This window comes from Nicotiana sylvestris, chromosome 10 (genome assembly GCF_000393655.2).
Source record: "Nicotiana sylvestris chromosome 10, ASM39365v2, whole genome shotgun sequence".
Lineage (NCBI taxonomy): Eukaryota > Viridiplantae > Streptophyta > Magnoliopsida > Solanales > Solanaceae > Nicotiana > Nicotiana sylvestris.
The window spans coordinates 96,647,720-96,664,057 of record NC_091066.1 but is presented as its reverse complement, the minus strand read 5'-3'; the positions used below and the strand labels follow the sequence as shown (position 1 = coordinate 96,664,057).

Sequence of the window (16,338 nt, the reverse complement as noted above, 5' to 3'; positions counted from 1 at the left end):
CTGGAAAAAAACAAAGTACGTTATAAGTTGGAGATTTAGAGTTAAAATAGAAAACAAGATAAAGTGTAAAATAGAATTGTGGAGTAATAAGTTAGGGCATAATTGGAAAGAAAAATAGGAAACAATCCCACCACACAAAATAAGTTCTTTCAAAAAAGGGGACTTACATTGTTTCGGAACAATGGATTTAACAATACAATACAACCAATTTGAATGAAATAATCAAAACAAACATTGTTTTGGGATAACAATACAATACGATACAACGAGGAACTAACCTCCAAACAAGCTGTTAGTTTCAGTTATCTCCCCACTTCTCACAGCTCGTGCCATGATACCACAAAGTCTCTAACAATATAACTAACGTTCGTCATCCTCTTTAATATCACACAGCAATAACTTGTTTGGCTTGCAAACAATTTCTTTTTGTTAAAACTCACATGGTGCATAGAACATTAGAACTACTGTTTACTGCCTAATTCGAAAAACCCTTTTTCCCCCCTTCTATATTTGTTTAAAGTGCTCGAGTTTGTAATAACCAAACAGCACTTATAAAACACCTTGCTTCTGTAAGGAAACTGCTCCTTAGCTAATTCTTATACCCTATCTTGACTTCTCCCTGCATTATTGTTGAATGTTGTTTTATGCCCATAAGGAATCCATCACTTGTATCATTTATTATCACTTGTACTATTCCTACAACTTCATCTATCTCTTTCGACACTCTTCTATAAAAGGCTATTTCATACTCTCCAAATTCTCATCTTGTGTCAAAGTTCTAAATTATGGAAATGAAGAAGATCTTTCTTGTTCTTTTCTCTTTAGCTCTGGTTCTTAGGCTCGGGGAGGCTTTCGATTTCCAAGAGAAGGAGTTGGAGACGGAGGAAAGCTTGTGGGAATTGTACGAGAGGTGGAGAAGCCATCACACAGTGTCAAGGAGCCTTGATGAGAAGCACAAGAGGTTCAATGTGTTCAAGGCCAATGTTCACTATGTTCATGACTTCAACAAGAAGGACAAGCCTTATAAGTTGAAACTTAACAAGTTTGCAGACATGACTAACCATGAATTCAGAAGCCATTATGCTGGTTCCAAGGTTAAGCATTACAGGGCACTCCAAGGAACTCCAAGTGGGAATGGAAGTTTCATGTATGCTAATGTGAACAATGTCCCTCCCTCTGTTGATTGGAGGAAGAAAGGCGCCGTAACTCCTGTCAAAGACCAAGGCCAGTGTGGTAAGAATTAATATGTCATGATATCACTATTTTTTGATTTTTTTTTACAAAAGAATCGTAGTTTGGGGCCAGTTTGCGCGCATCTTGACTAATCTACCGCTATCTTCCACTAGCATAGATTTCGAGTAGCTCTGTCCATCAATGCTAAATAGATGGGGAGAAATCGTCTAGTAATATTTTTGGTCTCTACTAGGATTCATGTCACTATTCACACCATGTTGCTATAATAGAAAGTAGGAGATCAACATAATGTGTTTCTTGATATATTCATGGAAACTCTTCTACACATTGTAGGAAGTTGCTGGGCATTTTCAACTGTGGTAGCAGTGGAGGGAATAAACCAAATTAAAACGAATAAATTAATTTCTCTATCAGAGCAAGAGCTTGTTGACTGTGACACTAGACAAAACCAAGGATGCAATGGAGGATTGATGGACTTGGCATTTGACTTCATCAAGAAAAAGGGAGGCATCACTACAGAGGATAACTATCCTTACAGAGCTGCAGACGGAAAGTGTAACATCCAAAAGGTAAAGCTCTTTCACATAGGATAATTAACTCAAATTAGAAATTTTATTGAATTGGCCTTTATCGAAAAAAAATTATTGAATTGACAGGAGAATTCTCCTGCTGTATCAATCGACGGACATGAGGATGTTCCCCCTAATAACGAGGATGCATTGCTTAAAGCAGCTGCCAACCAGCCTATTGCTGTAGCAATAGACGCTTCAGGCTCTGATTTCCAGTTCTATTCTGAGGTAAAGTATATCACCATTACTTAAGTTCAAGAAACTCCAAAAGTACATAAACTTGAGACGTATTATACGCTTATTAAAAGAGTTTAACTTATATACATTGAGATGTAAAGAAATTTTTACGCTATCAGTGTATTTTAACCTGTTGTAGTCGGTACTGTAGTTATTTTTTAAGTCACTGATATGTTTTTGGTTCAAAGGGGGTGTACACGGGAGATTGTGGGACTGAGCTAGACCATGGAGTGGCAGTTGTGGGCTATGGTACAACTGTTGATGGAACCAAATACTGGACTGTGAAGAACTCTTGGGGAGCTGAATGGGGAGAAAAAGGATACATTAGGATGCAGCGAGGAATTGATGCAAAAGAAGGATTGTGTGGTATAGCAATGGAACCCTCCTACCCAATCAAGACTTCAAGCAACCCTATAGGGTCTCCTGCAACAACATATAAGGATGAACTCTAGAAATACATTTACTAATTTGCTCAGAGAATGTCCTTTAATGTTTGCTGAAATGTCTCTTCTCTTCAAATTGTGGGCATGTTCTCATAAACATGTCAACAACATATGACCAATTTAGTTTCCTTCTGTCAAATTACCTACTTATCCAGACTTCAGAGTCTGATTCAATAAACAGTTACTACTTTCTGCAAACACGCATTTTTCTGCAAAATAAAGCTTGGTAAATACATTCGTCCGTCCTTCACTATGATGTTGTCATACAATGCTTGTATTTGTGACATAATTGCTACCTCTTGTTACAACTTGCAACTCTTGCAATGTAGAGATAATGTCGCGTAGTGGTATGCTTCATAACTCATAAAACTCTGCAAATCTTGCCCCTTGTGGTGCCCTTCATCTAATGTTTCTTCTCTATTTAATAGATTCACAGCACAGACAAGGTTCACTAACACTGCCTAGAAAACCCAAAAGCATCAAAAATCATGGTGTCCGTTGCATTCTGGGACTGCAAAATATCTTCTATGACATTTAGTGTTTTGAAAAGTCTCTGATGCAAATACATTTGATATTTCGCCATGATATACCAAATTTTGTAGTTTTATGGGAAAGGCATGCCAAGTGCTCTTGAACTACTTTTCTTTCTTGCCACTTGTTAAAACCACATTTTAGATACGGACACATAATCACATGTCACGACCCAAATCTCCCTCCGTAGGAAGTCATAACGGCACCTAGTCTTAGAGATTAGGTAAGCATAATATTTACTGAAATGATAACAATAATAGATAACGATTGACAAATGCGAAGTAGAAATCTCAATACAAAGTTTACAATCCCAAAACCGGTAATACAAGTCATAAGCTCTAATGAGTTTGCTAGAAAACCTCTGAAGACAATTGTTTCGAAATAAGGATAAATAGTGTAAATACAACAACATATGCCCATATTCCACAACATTTACTCCAAACAGTTCAATACCACAACTGCGCATAGCCCTCGGCTTAACAAACTGAGTACCACATCAACAACCACAACAATATACGAGAATAAGACAAGTAAATCAACCCAAGAGCTTTAGAACACAAAGAAACGGTAGAACTAGCTCACAAGAAATAAACACAATAGAGACTACTAGTCGCAATAAGAATAGCTCAACAAGGGAGAAATAATATGTAACAATGACTCCACATAAGTAGAATTTGACCACAAGGGAGGTAACATAAGTTAATAATCCAAATAAGGATGAGGCACTATGATAAAGGATAACCGACTTCATTTAGGATTGAACAATCACGAAAGAGATACAACAATTGCAATTAAGGATAAACAACGAAAAAAGATAATCATGACCTCAATTAAAGATAGACAACCACAGAAGAGGTAATAATAATTTCAATTAAGGATAAGCAGTTAGAAAAGGATAGCATGGCAGTCGAAGAGGCAACAACTTCAGTTAAGGCACACAAGAGTCAAATAGGCAATAAGAGTGGAACATGAGGCAATTAATTCCAATTTAAGACATATAGAGGTGAAATCAATAAATGGGGTATTTAGCATAACAAAGCAACTTCATATCTGATGAACATAAGAACATAAGAGTCTTAAAAGGTTAACTTTACATAAATAAGCCGAGCACGTACTCGTCACCTCACGTACAGGGGCTTCACATGATACAATTAGCATAAAAGACTCAAATCCTAATGGGTAGTTCCCCCATACGAAGTTAGGCAAGATACTTACCTCAAAGAAGATAGACCATTACTCTAAAATGAACTTCTCGAGTGAAATAACCTCCGGACGGCTCAAGTCTAGCCAAAATACTTCAAAGCATAAATGAAACTTATAAGAAACTATTCTGGATAATAAAGCTTCAATCTTTATCAAAAACTAAAAATCAATCCAAAAGTCGACCCCCGGGCCCGCACCTCAGAACCTGACAAAATTTACAAAATTCAAACACCTATTCCGATACGAGTTCAACCATACTAAAATTATCAAATTCCGATACCAATTTGTCCCTCAAATCATCATTTTACATTTTGAAAGTTTTCTTCAAAAATCTCCATTTTTCCTCAACTCAAAACACGAATTATAAGATGAAACTAAAGATAGAATCATGGAGTATAACAAATTCTAGGTGAAGAACACTTACTCCATTGATTTGCTTGAAAACCCCATGAAGAATCACTCAAAACCGAGCTCCACAACTCCAAAAATATTAAAAATGGTTAACCCTCGGAATAGAGTACTTTTATATTCTGCCCAGTGATTAATACATCGCGATCGCGGAACATCTAACGCGATCGCGAAGAGCAAAAATGAAACCTGCCAAAATGACCCTACGCGAAAGCGGAAAAACAGATGCAAACATGATGAATAAGGACATCAACCTATGCGAACGCACAAAAAGACATGCGAACGCGATGAGTAAATGATCACCAGCGGCTAGCTGTACTATAGAACGCATAGGGGAAGCAGCGAACACGAACATCTGATTGCCTAAGCTTCGCGAATGCGGGGAATGGTGTGTGAACGCGAAGAAGGAAATTGATCAGCCCTAAACCAAGCTACACGATCACAACTGCAATTCCTCTATCGCGAAGAAGAAATTCAGACACCAACAATAGCAGTCAAATAACATAGAGAAAAAGTCTGTAACCCATCTGGAACGGGCCCCCGGGACCCCGTCGAAACATGCCAACAAGTTTCATAACCCAAAACGGACCCGCTCGAGGTCTCAAATTACATCAAACAACGTCGGAACTACAAATCGCACCATGAATCGAACTTATGAACTTCCAATTCTTCCAACTTGCAAACTCGAGTTGATATATACCAAATCAATCTGGAATGATGCCAAATTTTGCATGGAAATCCCAAATAACATAGAAGAGCTATTCTAACAGTCGAAATCACATTCCGACATCGATATCACCAAAGTCAACTATTTTGTCAAACCTCTTAACCTTCCAAACTTCAACTTTACCAACTTTCGCCGAAATACTCCAAATTACCCTACGGACCTCCAAATCCAAATCCGAACACACGCCTAATTCCAAAATCACCATACGAAGCTATTGGAATTATTAATATGCTATTTTAAAGTTATATACACTAAAGTCAAATTTCGGTCAACTCTTACTACTTAAGCTTCCAAAACTAGGATCTTTCTTCCAAATTGACTCTGATTCATATGGTAACTGAACTTGGACACGCACGCGAATCATAACATATAATACAAAGCTGCTCAAGACCTTATTCTGCCGAGCGGGACTTAAATTCTCATAACGACCAAACCGACCGGGTAGTTATATCCTCCCCATCTTAAACAAACATTTGTCCTCGAACATGCCAAGAATTGTCCCAAAGTCATCAAATTACTGAATGCATTCATCCAACATACACCCGCGGGTGACCCTGCATCACCCCAATCCATATAAGCCTGACGGCACCATCTCAACTGCATTTTATTCCTTCCACTAATACCACTAAGCCTTAGAGCCAAAGTTTTCAACCATCTACTCATCTTCGAAAGACATGATTCCTACATTCACACCCGGTATCAGCCTCAACCAGCTGCAACAACCTACGCCTACACCCATAAGGTACAACCACATAACATTATACATCACACATAGGCCCATAATAACATCTCTGATCATAATAGTTATCCATAATCAAATCCAGCATTGACAATTAGCCTCATATCCGTTAGAACCCTGTTTCAAACCTCCACAACACTAACAATGATGAAAGAAACATAAAGACCTCATAAATATTTACCCAAATCAACAATTCACATCTAACGCTACCGGGCACACACCACGCTAGATAAAACTCAATAAGCACAGCACGAAGATGATTGAATATGTAAGGAGAAACACATAGGAAAAATATCAAATAAGCCCAACAGGCACAACTCCATATCGATACCATTCTACGAATCAATTTACAAGAAATAATCAAAGTATATGAACAAATTACAAGGATTTCATCCTGATATAACTTCCACAGCGGCACGTAGCCCAGTTCAAACACATCAAATCACATGAAATCGTGAAGGTCTTACCCTCAACTCTAAATCACAAGTAGATTACACATCATACAAAATGAAACCTTTCACTAATTCAATTTCGCCAACAAAATTACAATACATTAGTGTTGATATGCCTACTATTGAGTCAGTTCTGATAGTGAGAGACTATCCAAATATATTTTGGCTTCCGAGCATGCTGCTTGATAGGGATAGTGATTTTCGTATTGACTTGTTGCCGGGCACTCAACCTATTTCTATTCCCCAATATCGTATGGACCTAGCGGAATTAAAGGAGCAGTTGCAAGAGTTGCTTGATCAGGGTTTCATTCGGCCTAGTGTGTTAACTTGGGGTGTTACGATTCTGTTTGTGAAGAAAAAGGATAGTTCTATGCGCATGTATATTGACTATCGGCAGTTGAACAAGGCTATAGTGAAGAACAGATATCCATTGCAATGCATTGATGACTTATTTGATCAGCCACAAGGTGCTAGAGTGTTCTTAAAAATCGATTTGCAGTCATGGTATTATCAGCTAATGATTCGGTATCCAGATATTCTGAAGACTGCTTTTAGGACTCGATATAGTCAGTACAAGTTCCTTGTGATGTCATTTGAGCTGACCAATGCCCCAGCAACATTCATGCACTTGATGAACAGTGTATTCCATCCCTATCTTGATTCATTCATCATTATGTTTATTGAAGACATCTTGGTGTACTGTCATAGCCGGGAGGATCATAAGAAACATTTGATGATTGTGTTTAAGACCTTGAGAGAAAAGAAGTTGTTTTCAAATTCTCAAAGTGTGAATTTTGGATTAATTTGGTGGCGTTTTTCGGTCATGTGGTGATGAGTGAGGGGATCAAGGTAGATCCGAAGAAGATTGAAGCATTGTAGAGTTGGCCCAGACCATCTTCAGCTACTAAGATCCAGAGTTTTCTTGGTTTGGCCGAGTATTACCGTTGTTTCTCATCTATTACTGTACTTATGACCAGATTGACCCAGAAGAGTGCTCCGTTCAGATGGATCGAGTAGTGTGAGGAGAACTTTCAAAAGCTCAAGACTGCTCTGACTACAGCCCTAGTGTTGGTTTTGGTGTTGCCTATGAGTTCGAGATCTTACACTGTGTATTGTGATGCATCATGTATTGGCCTCGACACGGTGTTGATGCAAGACGATAGGGTGATTGTCTACGCATCTAGACAACTGAAGGTGCATGAGAAGAATTATCATGTCCACGACCTGGAATTAGTAGCTATTGTTCATACCTTGAAGATTTGGTGGCACTATTTGTAAAGTGTCCCTTATAAGGTGTATACTGACCATCAGTGCCTACATCATCTATTTAAACAGAAGGACCTTATTCTGTGGTAGAGGAGATGGTTAGAGTTGCTTAAGGACTATAATATCACTATTCTATATTATCCCGGGAAGGCCAATGTGGTGGTTGATGCCTTGATTTGAAAGGCGGAAAGCTTGGGGTAGTATAGCATATCTATCGGCAGTTGAGAGGCCATTAGCATTGGATGTTCAGGCCTTGGCCGACCAGTTTGTTAGATTGGATGTCTCAGAGCCTAGTCGAGTTCTGGCTTGCGTAGTTTCTCGGTCTTCCTTATATGATCGCATTAGAGAGCGTCAGTATGACAACCCCCCATTTGTTTGTCCTTAAGGACATGGTACAACATGATGATGCCAAGGAGATGTCTATCGGAGATGACGGTGTGTTGTGGATGCAAGACCGATTTTGTGTGCCTAATGTGGATGGGTTACGTGAGTTGATTCTTCAGCTTGCCAACAGTTTGCGTTACTTCATTCATCCGGGTGCCGCTAAGATGTATCAGGATTTGAGGCAGAACTATTGGTTGAGGAGAATGAAGAACGACATAGTCGAGTATGTTTCTCGGTGTTGTCACGACCCAAATCAGAGGTCCACAACAGGCACCCGGTGCCTACTTAACCGAGTGCCACGTACCTTATCCTTCTTTATTATAAGAATCATCAGGGGCCATGATAGGCCATATCTGTATATAATTAACAATATTATAACTTAACTCACATAACTAATTCAAAAAGATTTATATAAATACATAGGGGCCGATAAGGCCGTTGACATGTCATACCTAAAACTATACACATGACACTATCTGCAAAATCTCTATGAAAACATGACCATAATATATAAGTCGGGACAGGGTTCCCAACATCCTCATAAAACAAAATAATTTATATAGAACGTGACTCAGCAATACTCCAGGAAGAAATGAAGCTCACCAACCAAAAGCCGATATTTGGAGACAGCCTACAGTGGATGATCCTCACCTCGCCTATCTACACCTGCGTGGCATGAAACCTAACGCCCTAGGAAAAAGGAACGTTAGTACGAAGAATGTACCGAGTATGTAAGGCAGAAATGAAACGTAATAATAAGATACTACCTCGGGGAGAGATAAGAGTCAACTTATAACCTCTGACTTGCCGCTGAAGGCCATAACATATAGAATAAGACCCTTCTCGTATATATAAATAAAACTACAATATAATAGTTCTGATTACATCATTCTCGTGATGTTAACTGCCCAACTGATCAGTGGTAACTGCCGACCAGCCATAGCACAATGGTAAATGCATAACTACCCGTCTGGCCGTAGCTCGGTGGTAAATGTGTAACTGCTCAACTGGCCGTAGCTCGATGGTAAATACATGATTGCCCGACTAGCCATAGCTCGGTGGTAAATGATGATGCATATAATACCCTTATGAACATACTTAGGCATGCTTTGAATATTATTCTACAGGAATGAACAACATAGACATTCTTAGTTACTAAGAGTAGAACCATTTATGAAATAACATTACGTTTAAGTATCGTTACTTGGATCATGCCAAAAGGAAAGAAGGGATAGCCTTAACATACCTGAGCCGGTTCTCTTGACAATCCCTCTAACACATCACAAGTGCGACAAAACACGTGATAACAAGATCGGCGTAGAGAAAAATACGTATGATATTCTTGAGAAAGATTGTAGTGTACCCCCTTAAAATTGCAAAATCTTACGTTGCTAAGATATTAAGAAATCTCGTTTGAATTTTTGTTTCAAGAAATCACGTTACTACCATATGAATTCTTGTATGAATTGGCTGAAGCCTTTATTCTCCATATTGTAGAGATATCAAATCTCATTTAGTGATTTAGAAAGATTTTTAAACCTTGGTAGGTGTGAGCCCCACATATTAGATGACTAAGCCACACAATCCTCTAAATGTGCCACCTATATATGGACTTATGAGTCAACATTTTTGTCTTTCTTGGCTGCCACATTTTTTTTGGGGGGGGGGGATTAGGCTTATCCAAAGTACTTAATTAATCACCCACCAATTCCATTATTAACTAATTAATCTCCCACTAACCAATAATTAATCAATTACCCACATAATTAAGAATTATCTAAAATTACTTAAAATACTACTCACTTTTAATACATTTTATGTACCCTACTATCATGGTCATGGGCTAACTTGTATGGCGCTAGTCCATAAATACCAGGTATTATGGCTCGGATCGTATTATATCCCAATTTGGCAACCTTCAATGAAACTCATTTTCTTTGATTCGTTTACCCTTTAACCTTCATGGCACTTACTTATTGTTTGTTAAAAATAGCACAAATGCATATAACCTCAAAATAATCTCATTTCTGAGCCTACCTCGATTAATTTACGATGATGCTTTAACGTACGAAATACGAGATGTAACAGGTGCCTAAATTGTCAACAAATGAAGTATAAGCACCAGATGCCAAGTTGGTTGCTTTAGAAAATTGAAATTCCTGAGTGGAAATAGGAGCGAGTTACCATGGACTTCGTTGTTGGGCTCCCATGAACTCAGAAGAAATTTGATATAGTATTGGTGATTGTGGATAGGTTGACCAAGTCGGCTCATTTCATTTTGGTGATGACTACCTATTCTTCAGAGCAGCTGGCTCACGTCTATATTCGCGAGATTATCTGACGTCAAGGCATACCAATATCCATCATCTTTGATCGGGGTATACAGTTTACATCGTGCTTTTGGAGAGCCTACAGCGTGAGTTAGGCACACGAGTTGAGTTGAGTACAACATTCCACCCACAGATGGATGGACAGTACAGTGCACCATTCAAATATTGGAGGATATAGTCCGTCCATGTGTTATGGAATTTGGGGGTTCTTAGGATCAGTTATTTCCGCTTGCGGAGTTTGCCTACAATAACATCTACCAATCGAATATTCAGATTGCTACTTATGAGACCCTATACGGGAGATGGTGTCGATCCCCAGTTGGGTGGTTTGAGATGGGAGAGGCTAAGTTATTAGGCACGGATCTGGTTTGAGATGCCTTGAAGAAGGTCAAGTTGATCCAAGATCGGCTTCGTACAACCCAATCTAGATAGAAGAGTTATGCGGATCGAAAGGTTCGTGATGTTGCACTCATGGTTGAAGAGCGGATCTTGCTTCAGGTTTCTCCCATGAAGGGTGTTATGAGGTTTGGAAAGAAGGGGAAGTTCAGCCCTATATATATCGGACCGTTTGAGATTCTTGAGAGGATTGGTGAGGTAGCCTACAAGCTTGGATTGCCACCTAGTCTAGCTGCAGTTCATCCAGTATTCCATGTTTCTATGCTCCGAAAGTATCACGGTGATCCGTCCCATGTGTTAGATTTCAGCTCAGTCCAATTGGACAAGGATTTGTCATATGTTGAGGAGCCGGTGGCCATCTTAGACAGGCAGGTCTGAAATTTGAGGTCAAAGAGCATTGCTTTAGTGAAGGTTCAGTGGAGGGGTAAACTAATCGAGGAGATGACTTGGGAGACCGAGCATGATATGCGTAGCCATTATCCTCATCTTTATATCACTTCAGGTATGTCTTTATACTCGTTCGAGGACGAATGTTTGTCTTAAGAGGGGAAGAATGTAACGACCAGGCCGGTCATTTTGAGTATTTTAGTCTCGTTCCCCTATTTATTACCTCCTCTATGTTATATTTGGTTATGTGACTTGCCAGGGGTTTGGTTTTGGTTTCGAGTGAGTTTCGGAGTAAAATGAGACACTTAGTCCCAAAGTTGGAAGCTTAAGTTGAAAGAGTTGACCGAAGTTTGACTTTTGTGTAGTCGACTTTGGAATGGAGTTTTGACGGTTTCGGTATCTCCATATAGTGATTTTGGACTTAGGAGCATTTTTGGATATAGATTTGGAGGTCCGTAGGTCATTTTGGCTTGAATTGGCAAAAGTTGGAAAGTTGAAGGTTTGGAAGGTTGAGAAGTTTAACCAAGAGTTGAATTTATTGATATCGGATCCAGATTTCTATTCCTAAAGTTGAAATAGATCCGTCGTGTCAATTATTACTTGTGTGCAAAATTTGATGTCAATTGGAGTTGGTTTGGTATGTTTCGGCATTAGTTTTAGAAGTTAGAAGTTCATTAGGCTTGAATTGATGTGCGATTTGTGATTTTAGTGTTGTTCGATGTGATTTGAGGCTTCGAGCGATCGTATCATATTTTAGGACTTGTTGGTATGTTCGGACAGGGTCCTAGGGGCCCCGGGCGTCTTTTGGATTGAATTCAAATTTTTTGTTCTTGAAATAAGACTGCCGGTCTTTCCTGTTCTGGTTTCCTTCTATGCATTCGCGAAGATTCTCCTACGATCACGTAGAGTCCTTAGGGACTGATGGAATTTTACTCTTCACGTTCATGAAGTCAGGGTTTAATCGCGAAGGTTGAAGAGCTTGTGCATCGAGTAGCTTAAGTTGGATCGTATTCGTGTATAAGGAAGGAGAGGGTGGGACTGAGGCACGTGATGCTCTTCGCGATCGCGTGACCTAGGACGCGATCGCGTAAGTTGAGGAAGCTGGTCATCGCATTCGCAACTGGATTCACGCGATCGTGATATTTTATGCTTCAATACCACACAAGAAGGGGTGATTTGTGTGGTACCCAGTTTTTGCTTAACTTGATTATAGAAGGACCTGGTTCTTCTATGTGTTCCAACTACTATTGTTGCGGAATAATAAATACAGAAAATAAAGAACACAGAGATTTTACGTGGAAAACACCTGGCTCAAAAGGTGAAAAAAACTCATGACCTACCTTCCAGTAGGATTTTCCCAAACTCTCCACTAAATCGCTGAGCCAAAAACTGCATTTACAAAAACTCTTTTGTAAACCTAGGATTAACTCTAATCCTATTGTGGCACACAGCCTCAACTGTTGCGACAATTTTAAGTTAACTCTAACTTGAAAACTCAAAGTACCTAATACAATTGCTTCTATATAAGCTGAAAGGTACAATGTAAAATTACCTACTACAATTGAACTAGAATAAAAGATAGACACTTGGAACTAGTTCTTCTATCTAGTTCAAGTAGCTTCAGGATTGCACGCTTGAATCACACATAAATTTCTTGCAAAATTACCTTGCTATTTTGCTCTCAATTCACATTTAACTTCTGCTGATGTGCATTACCTGTAAAAGAGAACAACACTGATATTTAAGGAGTTAGCAATTATAGATTGACTAGTATACAGATGCTACTCTTCCATGATGGAAGAGTTCTAGTTGATCTCATACTCTAACTCAATCCTTTTCTTAAACCGTGTTCTCTTTGTGTAAGGAGTCTTTCTCCTTATCCAATATGCAACGTTTTTTATCATAATCAGGAGATATCACTTCTGATAAGTTAGGTTTATCTCCTTCATGTGCATCTCATATGTTTGGGTTGATCATAACTGTGTTTCACAAGATGGACCTGGTACATGTCTGAGTTCTTTTGTCAGTCTTCAAAACTTCACCTTTACTTGGCTAACAAATTTCCCCTTTTTGATGATTACAAACTCTGTGCTTTTCACTCACGTAGGCCCTGTCAGAACTCAGCTTATTCATCAATACAAAGTTATAAAAATTTACTTATCATCAAGGACCAGGTTCATTAGGTTATAAACATCACATATTTAGAATATGTAAAGGACAATATCTCTTCCCCATTTTGGCATCATCGAAAAGTTGCATAAACAAAGTGTGAGTCCCAGAAATTTAATAATTACTCATGGTCACTGGGGCAACTGCAAGTACAATCATGGATCAATTATCAGTAATGAAGCAAACATATTCAAGCTATCAAGGAAATATTAACAGTCAACAAAAGCAAAAACAGTAGATATTATTGATAGAAGATATGTTGCTAGCACAATCCACAAACAGATGGCAAAAATATTCAAAACATTAGCAAAAAGAAATAGAAATCCCTAATCTGGGTCACTGGTGGTACTAGACAGGTTCAGGAGAGGAAGGCTAGAAGTCCTAAGGCTTGGGAGAGCTAGAAGTTCGGTTTTGGGCTTGGAGAAGGTTCAACATATTTTGAAGAATCCCATCATTCTTCTCATTTTCCTTGGTGAGCTCAGTTCTAAGAGCATCCCTCTCAGATTCAACCTCTGCTAAGCGAGCCTTCAGCCTAGCTATCTCAACATCCTTTGCTCCAATCTCCTACACTAGGGCACTGACTTTACTGTTGATAGGTGTCTTCTTGGATGAACTAGATTTATTGGGAATGGCATTGACTAGATAGTCACAATCAATTAAAGTATTAATGCCAAAATGGTCCTTGCTTGTGGCCATTTCCCATTTCTTCAGAGGCACATTGCATCGATCCAGAATAGTAGTCAGAATAAATCCATAAGGGGTGACATGGACCTTGGAGCCATTGATAACCCTGTCCAGTAGCTTGATGATGAATGCATGCCAGTTGATTTGCCTTCCACTTTCAAGGAACTCCATCAGAACTAAGTCCATATAATTAGCAATGTGCCTTCTTTCCTGCCTGGGCAGTAGACACTTGTTGACAAACTCAAAGAAGACTTTGTGTGTGGCTTCATTTCACTCTTGTCCACAAACTTGGCCTCATTCACTTCTTCAACATCACAGAATCTCCTAGTAATTTCAAGGGCAGGAGGAAGGGAATCCAGACTTGTCCATCTTTACCTAGTGTAGTCATCATACCTCAGCAGGGATGTCAAGAATCTCTCCCAGCTTCTCTACATCGAAGGTCACTTGAACTCCTTTCACTTGGCTGGTGACTCTGCCATCCTTGACCTCTGCATTGGCCATGAATTCAATGATTTCATTCCTAGCTAGCTTTCCATCCATCTGAAGGACCATGTCCTTCCAGCCCTGAACAGCTAGTGCATCAACCAAACGAACCATTCCTGGTTCCACCAAGTCTTTCAGCAATCTTCCCTTCAAAAATTTTCTTTTGCCAAACTTGGCCAGCTTGTCTTGTTCACCATCAGACTCACTCTCTTCTTCACCATTCTATTCATCCTCCTCAGTAATTCTAACTTGTTTGTTTTTCACTATAGACCTTGCCCTCTTGGCCAATAAAGGTTCAGCAGCCTTAGACACAGATGACGACTTCTTGGAAGAAGTCTTGGTCTTTTTGGGATTGGGGGTCTGAACCTCCATTGTTGTATGTTCCTCCTGATAGACCTGTTCCATCTCCTCAACATCAACAGCTTCAGAGGACTCTGCAACCTTACCTTTTCCTTTATCCATCCTCTTCTTCTTACTTTCAGCCAAAGACTTTTGTAATTCACTCTCACTCTGTTTCACCCTACTTCTTGTGGCTCTTCCCTTTGGCAAGGGAATTGCAGCAGTTGTTGGGGAAGAAGCCTTTATTTTCTTGGAAGGTTTTGCAGTGCTGGGGGCTTTTGGTGTTGGAGTTCTCCTTTTCTTTGGATCATTATTAGCACCTACTTTCCTCAGAAGGTCTGCTAGGGTCTCCTCAATAGATGAACCAGGTTCATCTGCCTGTGAACTTAGATTAACCAACCCTTTAGCAGCCTCTACTAAACCACTTCCCCCTGACTTCTTGCCACTTTCTTCCACAGTTGCATGTTCAACCCCACAGATAGTCGGTATTATCAATTCAGAAGTGGGTGAAGAACCAACCACTCCTTTCCCTTTTCCCCTTACATCACTACATGTACCCTTACTCTCATTTTCTTTTTCTCCTTTGTTTTTACTGCCTCTCCTTCTTAACTTAGGCAATTCCACATTCCTAACAGACCCAACCAAAACAAACTTATTTTCTAAATTTTCAGCCAAAGCAGAACGTGCCTTAGAAGGGGGGTTTTGAGCCTTCTCAGAGTCAGAAGACCCAGTTCCTTCCCACTCACTCGCAGATTTGAACGAATCGTCTGAGTTCTCAGAATCTTGGGCTTGGCTTGGCTTCAATTTCTCGTTCAATTTCCTTGAAAGAGCACCAATTGCCACTGTTTTGCGAGCAAGCATTTTTACTCGCCTTCTCCTAGGTAGAGGGTTTATGCTGGGTGGAGGAGGTGTGGAGGAACCAGAAGGGGAGGGTGGTGGATGAGTGCCTGGATTATCTTGAGGGTTTGACATTGTAACTAATTTCTTGAGAGAGTTTGTGAGTTAGGCTTTTGGAAGAGAGAACAATTGAGAGTGAAATAGATTTTTGGCGGTTTGGAATAATGAGGGTGGCAGAGGGTGATGATGGGTATTTAAAGAAAGAAACATATTTAATGACTAACGGTAGCTTTTAGCAATCAATTAGAGGTCTAATCAACCTGAAATTTTAGGTTGAATGAACGGTTAAGCTTCCCTAGATTTTAGGCATTTTATGTGGTGAGAATTCTAGTGGGACGGAACTGGTTCAAAAATAAACGGATAGGATTTTCTCATATTTTTGAACACAGGTAGGACTCTGCTCATGATTTAAATATTTATATTTCTAATTGTGTAGAGCATAGAAAACATACCTTATTATTCAGATGAATCAATATTAATGAACTGGGTTCTTCATTCAG

At 39.4% G+C, this 16,338-nt stretch overlaps 2 protein-coding genes across 2 annotated transcripts; one reads left to right on the top strand and one right to left on the bottom strand.

Annotated features, from left to right (window-relative positions):
• The first annotated feature begins 648 nt into the window (after positions 1 to 648).
• Positions 649 to 2,693, top strand: LOC104224928 (vignain-like). Its single transcript, XM_009776655.2, has 4 exons — positions 649 to 1,233; positions 1,528 to 1,763; positions 1,851 to 1,991; positions 2,189 to 2,693. The coding sequence occupies exons 1-4, from the start codon at positions 786 to 788 to the stop codon at positions 2,450 to 2,452; spliced, it is 1,089 nt and encodes a 362-aa protein (XP_009774957.1). The 5' UTR covers positions 649 to 785; the 3' UTR covers positions 2,453 to 2,693.
• A 12,131-nt stretch (positions 2,694 to 14,824) lies between these two features.
• Positions 14,825 to 15,913, bottom strand: LOC138879707 (uncharacterized). Its single transcript, XM_070159340.1, has one exon. It carries the CDS (start codon positions 15,911 to 15,913, stop codon positions 14,825 to 14,827), a length of 1,089 nt encoding a protein of 362 aa, XP_070015441.1.
• Positions 15,914 to 16,338: the final 425 nt, after the last annotated feature.

Excerpts from the sequence above, each read along its gene's own strand:
- LOC138879707 (XM_070159340.1), bottom strand. The coding sequence starts at position 15,913 with ATGTCAAACCCTCAAGATAATCCAGGCACTCATCCACCACCCTCCCCT.
- LOC104224928 (XM_009776655.2), top strand. The coding sequence starts at position 786 with ATGGAAATGAAGAAGATCTTTCTTGTTCTTTTCTCTTTAGCTCTGGTT. Across the intron at positions 1,234-1,527 it reads CAAAGACCAAGGCCAGTGTG|GAAGTTGCTGGGCATTTTCA; the intron begins GTAAGAATTAAT and ends TACACATTGTAG. Across the intron at positions 1,764-1,850 it reads GAAAGTGTAACATCCAAAAG|GAGAATTCTCCTGCTGTATC; the intron begins GTAAAGCTCTTT and ends TTGAATTGACAG.